The 6,000-nt window shown below is 34.6% G+C and overlaps 1 protein-coding gene across 5 annotated transcripts in view; it reads right to left on the reverse strand.

Moving 5' to 3' along the window:
* Positions 1-5,733, reverse strand: part of LOC106764774 (protein FAM135B) — a 28,594-nt gene extending 22,861 nt beyond the window's left edge. For 2 of the 5 annotated variants that reach the window (XR_001375976.2, XM_014649159.2), the window contains exons 1-7: positions 5,514-5,732; positions 4,243-4,618; positions 4,067-4,152; positions 1,508-1,662; positions 660-724; positions 342-536; positions 139-193 (exon numbers count right to left, since the gene is read on the reverse strand). Coding sequence is in view for 4 of the 5 variants with exons in the window: in XM_014649159.2 (XP_014504645.1) it covers positions 139-193; positions 342-536; positions 660-724; positions 1,508-1,662; positions 4,067-4,152; positions 4,243-4,346 (660 nt within the window). In the remaining variant the exon portion in view is untranslated. Of the gene's footprint in view, positions 1-138; positions 194-341; positions 537-659; positions 725-1,507; positions 1,663-4,066; positions 4,153-4,242; positions 4,619-5,513 lie in introns of all 5 variants that reach the window. The other 3 variants (XM_022782363.1, XM_022782362.1, XM_014649161.2) reach the window with 3 other exon arrangements.
* Between the last annotated feature and the right edge of the window lie 267 nt (positions 5,734-6,000).

Here is a 6,000-nt window from a genome sequence, read left to right on the forward strand (position 1 = left end):
AGTGCCAGTTTTCAAGAAGCCTAGCGAATAAATGAATGCAAGGATAAATTCGCAATAAGTATTTTTAGAAACAGTAAATGGATCAGTACTTCAAAGTGATCTCAATAAAAAATGAGACGTCCAATCACTAGAACATACTTGGTTCAATGAGTCATAACTTCTATCAGCAACAAATTCAGCATTGCGAGAAAAGCTAAAACCAGATCATGTGAAGAGGTTAGTCTATGTAATAAAAAACTTCCAATTAAATATTTTCGTAAGTAAAATTATAAAAAGAAACAGAAATTTTAAATGAAGGCCCATTAAAGATTCATACTGAAAAAATAGCTAATGTGACAAACCTGGGTACCTTCGATGCAGATTGGTTAGAGGCAGCTTTCAGTAAACTTACATGTACACTGACATCAACTAGCACTGCATGTAAAGCATCAAAATGTACAGGACAATATGAATGTAATCCCAGAAGTGCTTTAGGAGGAATTCGGAATTCATGGACAGCAGCTGGGTAAGCATCCAGAGAAGCTTGCAAGTCAGCACTGTAGATGGTGCACTCCAGTCAGTATGCAGGTTTCACTAATGAGAGATGAACCAAAAAGGAACAACAGTGTGCTTTGGCAACATATTAATAACCAAGTGAATATACTACTTGAATCACTCACCCATTTTCAAATGTAGGAGCATACATAAGTTCAAACTTTAAAATTACACCTGTTGTAGGTAAAACCTGCAATTAAGAACCACAAATACACAGTTAAATTAGATAAGAATATTTAATTAAAAAGCAAGGTAGTCAAAATCGCACACTTAATTGTATAGTCAGACAGCTCTATGCTGTCAGTGATAATGATCCCGTTCCTGCATCAGAACAAGATTTCTGATCTGATAGGATCGTACTGTTCAGATTTGTAAAATCACATACTAGCATTTCCAACAGCAGTCTCAATTCTCAAAGTACAACAAATACATGTAGTGAGGTATGACTAATAAAATAAAGTATACAACACAAATTTCTTGTCATGAACTAATGATCCCAAAAATAAAGTATGACATGTCAAACATGCACCACCACACAAGAGTCCCTAGGGCAGAAGAATGCACAGTGCAAAAAGCCCACCCGACTTATGCGCAAATCTAACTTTTTTACTACAAGGATAAGGGGTGAAGAGGACCAAACTGAAGAAAACTTTTATAATATAGGCTCAATACCACGTCATGAATTAAAAATTAAAAGCGGCCCTCACATAAACTAAATTATAACTGAAAGCCATTCAGGGTCTTTTGTTGTCAAAATCACTGGACACCTGTGTCTCAGCAGACACATCTGTGGTGAAGTGCATAAACAATGAATGAGTAATTAGATCTCAACTTTGTTAACACCTAATATAGTGGTAAGACCTAGGTGACCACCCGCAGATAATTTAGCACCCAACATTGGCAATGCCCAGTATTTCCTTTCCTTTCCCCTCAATACCCAATAGAAAAAGAAGAAAGAGAGATAGAACATCACCTCAAATCTACTTAGAGATAATTTGAATGAGATCATCATACATAAATGAATGTCCTGCCTAGCATATTTTATCCGAAAGGGCTGGCTCGAGAAACTATTGTCTGTGTCATCAATTCTCCAAATACCATATATACTGCTTGCATGCAGATCATGAGCTGCAAATAAGAAATTTTCTACCCCGTGAGACAATATTGTTTCAGCACATACAAAACAGCTTCTACAACAGATTTCATATGAATAAAAATAAAAATTCAAAACAATTTCTAGTATACTATTGTTATAATTTATTAGTGTTATGTCTAAGTCAGTTTTTATTTTTATTTAATTTTGTACTAACCGTCAAGCTTCATCACTATTCTATACTATTTATATTCAGTTTTTATAGTTATTATAAAATTTTCAACACAAGACAGATTAACCCTATACCTAATTTTTTTATTATATTCAATATCGTATCTAGAGCCGAAAGTTTTTTCGGTATTTCTTTCGTCACTCATGCCACTACAACCATCGAAGCCATCGGCATCATTGGAGTTCTAGTTCAGATCGGCGAGCACACGGTTTTGTTTGTCTCGACCAGGCGACCACTGTGCCATTGGGGCTGCCTTCATCGTAGCTCCCAATGCGCTTGTCACCGTTTTCCGCCACATGTGACGACACAACCTTGCTCCTTTCCGGCAAGGATCAATTGCATTGAGTCGCCTCCTTTTCCTCTTTCAGGATCTTGTCTTGTTGCCTTCATTAGAGAACCTTGGATTTTTAAGGTTTTTCTCTCTCCTGTTCATTTATTATGTCAATGTGCATTTGTCCATTGATAAGTTCGATGCAACTAATTATGCGATTTGGGCGTCAGACATTAATCTTTGGCAAAAGAGTTAGGAGTATCTTGATCATCTTACTCAAAGTGACTGATATTGCTCTTGGTGAATTTTCCCATTGGAAGAGAATTGATGCTTAGTTATGCATTGTTCTCAAGAATATCATTTACTCTTCTTCAAAAGTAATGTTTCATGCCTATGGCACATGTTCTGAAGTTTAGGAACAAGCAAAATTATTATACATCAATGACACTCAACATCCTTATGGTGTTTGTCATATCTCTATGGCTGATTATTTGGATAAGATTCATGCTTCTTTTTCACGAATTTAATGAGTTATTACCTCCTGTCTCTACTCCTACCCAAGAAATAAAGCAATGGTTAAAGTTCTTCATGTTATTAGCATTACACAAACTTGTTGATAATTATTCTCATGTCCGTGATTAGATTTTGGGTTCCCCTGTTGTAGCCAATTTTACTTCTACTTGTTTCATCCTTTTGCATGTGCCAAGTAAACCCATCAATGATACACCAATTTTTGTCGATGATTCTTCTGCTTTGGCATCTCAACGTGATGTTCACAACCTCTCTCACAAGCCAAGAAAAGGTCATCACAAGTGTGATCATTTTGGCAAGTTTGGTCACAAAATTGACAGGTGTTATGCATTACATGGTTGTCCTCCTCGATCTGTTGTTGTTGCTAAGACTGATCCTCCCCCACAATCATCTATTATGGATCCTCCTCCATCTGATACCATCGACAAATCGACTCTCTTCAATGAATTTCTTAAATGGTGTGAGGATCGTCAACCCTCTAGTTTCGCTGCTTTTGTTGTACTCTCTGGTACATCTTTTGTTGGTCTGACTCAATCTTCGCCTATTAGTCCTTGGGTTCTCGACCAGGAGCCACAAATCACACTACTAGTAACAAATCTTGGTTTTCTTCTTTATCCTCTCCAGATAATTTATCTTTTTTTGTACAATAGCAAATGGGTCTAGGGTTTTAGCTGATGGTGTTGGGATTGTTAACCTTTTTCCTTTTTTATCCATTGATAGAGTTCTTTATGTCCCTAGGTCTCCTTTTAACTTATTATCCAATAGTCATCTAACCCATTCTATTGATTGTGTTATTTCTTTTACCAAAAAATTTGTTTGCTTATAAGAGTGGAGTTTGAGACAAGTGATTGCCACCGCATGTGAGTCTCATGGTCTTTAACATCTCTGCCCTTCTACACATGTTGGCACAATTATGGAGTCTCCATCTCTCCTTCATGCTTAGCTAGGTCATCATAGTTTGATATGTGAGTCGTGTCAATTAGGAAAACTTACTCATAGTTCCTTTCCTAGTAGTGTCTCACAACGTGCTTCACCCCTTTTTGCTTTAGTTCACTCTGACATTTTGGGACTTAGTCATGTTAAGTCTAATTTAAGTTTTCAATGTTTTTTTTTACTTTTATAAATGATTATTCCATGTGTATTTCATCATTTTTAATAAAAAATCATTCTAATTTATTTTATATCTTTCAAACCTTTTATAGTGAAATTAAAACTCAGTTTGGTGTTTCTATTTGAACTTTGTGAAGTGATAATGGACATGAATATCTTTAAAATTCTTTTAAACAATTTATCAATAGGTTAAATTATGGGAAAAATTTAATTGAATATGTGGCTTAGTACAATAGATGCATACTCCTCAAACACATGGGTATAAATTATATAGAGCATAATTTTGACAAATTACCTTCATATTGAACAACTCTAGCTGGGATTCCAAAAGATACATCTTCATCATCTTCCCATCTCATAGTAAGTTTAATTTGATACCATCTATATAACACAAAATATGCATGTCAACTAGTGTAACCTAGGAGACTTCATAACAACACTTGAAAGAAGAAAACAGAAATTGATGTATACCCTTGCTGGAAAAGATCAAGATTGTGAAACCTATGAATGTAGATGGCAATCTCCTGTACAGCTTCCAACATAGCCACCGCCCTGACCTTAAAAGAGTGTGGCATTACATCAGGAATCCGTTTTATTGGCCAGGTACTATATATTTCTCACACCAACAAACAATCCTAGTTATGTCCAACAATAACATATAACAACACGCTATGGCCGTTCTTGTATGTCATAACAAGTAGCAAATCCCTGCGTCTTCCTTCAGTTGTTATGATATCATATATTTTGAATATTGCAAATCCTTAATCAAATAAATCATTTGCTAAAATGAAACGCTGGATGATAATCTGAAAGACTCACTGTCTGCACCCTCCACGGTCAACTGCAACTGTAAATAAGAACAACAACAGGACCCAATCACAAGTGAGATCATAACATAAAAAGGCACAACAAAATATAAAATGATAATAGGCAGCTTTTGTGAGAAGCAATTGCAGCACAATCACACGACACGCACACAGAATGCGCATCATAAACAAATTGGCATAAACATTCACTTGTTTCTTGAGTGGCAATTCAGTATTGTAGGCTCACAAGGGAAAAAGAAATGAAAACCAACTAGAACAAGAGATGACTTTCTTCCCTGCCATTTTATTATTACAAATTTGCTTTATAAGGACCTTGCATATACACTAAAAGAAAATTCCAATGCCTAGTCATTATTTTAACAGCAAATATTCCTACGTGACAGAGAGTACAGCTCCTAATCCAGTCAAATATAGTACCAGAACCATTTGAGCTTAGTAATTGCTCTAGTGGGACTTGTGTAGACCATGCCACTATTAGATGATGATCAAGCATATATTAAGGTGTTCATGTCATGGCAGTCATCCTAGTATGACTAAGAAGCTTCTGCATAATGTAAAAAAGGCAGAATCATGTAAACAAATAAATTCACGCTATATAAAGATGAAATAAAATCAACTTTACGCTGAGATGGTTTTCCTATATAACCAATTCACCGTAGCGAATGATTCTATATTACAAAAACTAGGATTTTAAAAGGAACATAAACAACTAATATGGTGATTAATTTTGCGGAATTTAGGCACAAAATTGCATGCATGTCAATTAACAGGCACTAATAAATCAGAAAATGATGCTTCAGCCAAAAGAAAAAGGTTGGAGGAAATCATAAAGTTAAGGGCAATGAAATGAACGTAAAAAGATGTAATAAAAAATTCTAAGAGAAACTTGAAATTGGGTACCCCTGGGGTTCGTACCTGTGTGAAGGATGGTTCAATTGTTGAAAAAATAAGTAGAAGGAAAGGGGATAATAGAGAAAGAAGCGCACGCTGGGGTTGGTATCTGTACAGGGATGTTAGTTATTGGGAGGGTTTGAATAACGTCTTTCCATGTTTTGATTGGTTTACGCCAGGCACTGCGATTGTTGGACTTTGAATTTCCCCAACTTTTCATGGAAAAAATATTATTATTTCATTACAAAAATTCACACTGTATATAACTTTTAAGATAACTAATATTTGATATTAATATCTTAATATATGTAATAAATAGAACAAATATTTTTTTTGATAAATATAAAATTATATTATAAATTTTATAAGTATATAATTTGTTATAGTTAAGATTTTTAATAAATTAGTATTTTAACACATATTATTTCTATATATTGATGTAACTAAAAATTAAATTTGGAAATATAAATAATAAATTGAAAGTGATAAATTATTAAAAAAAAACAAGCGT

The sequence above is a fragment of the Vigna radiata genome, chromosome 6 (genome assembly GCF_000741045.1).
Source record: "Vigna radiata var. radiata cultivar VC1973A chromosome 6, Vradiata_ver6, whole genome shotgun sequence".
Lineage (NCBI taxonomy): Eukaryota > Viridiplantae > Streptophyta > Magnoliopsida > Fabales > Fabaceae > Vigna > Vigna radiata.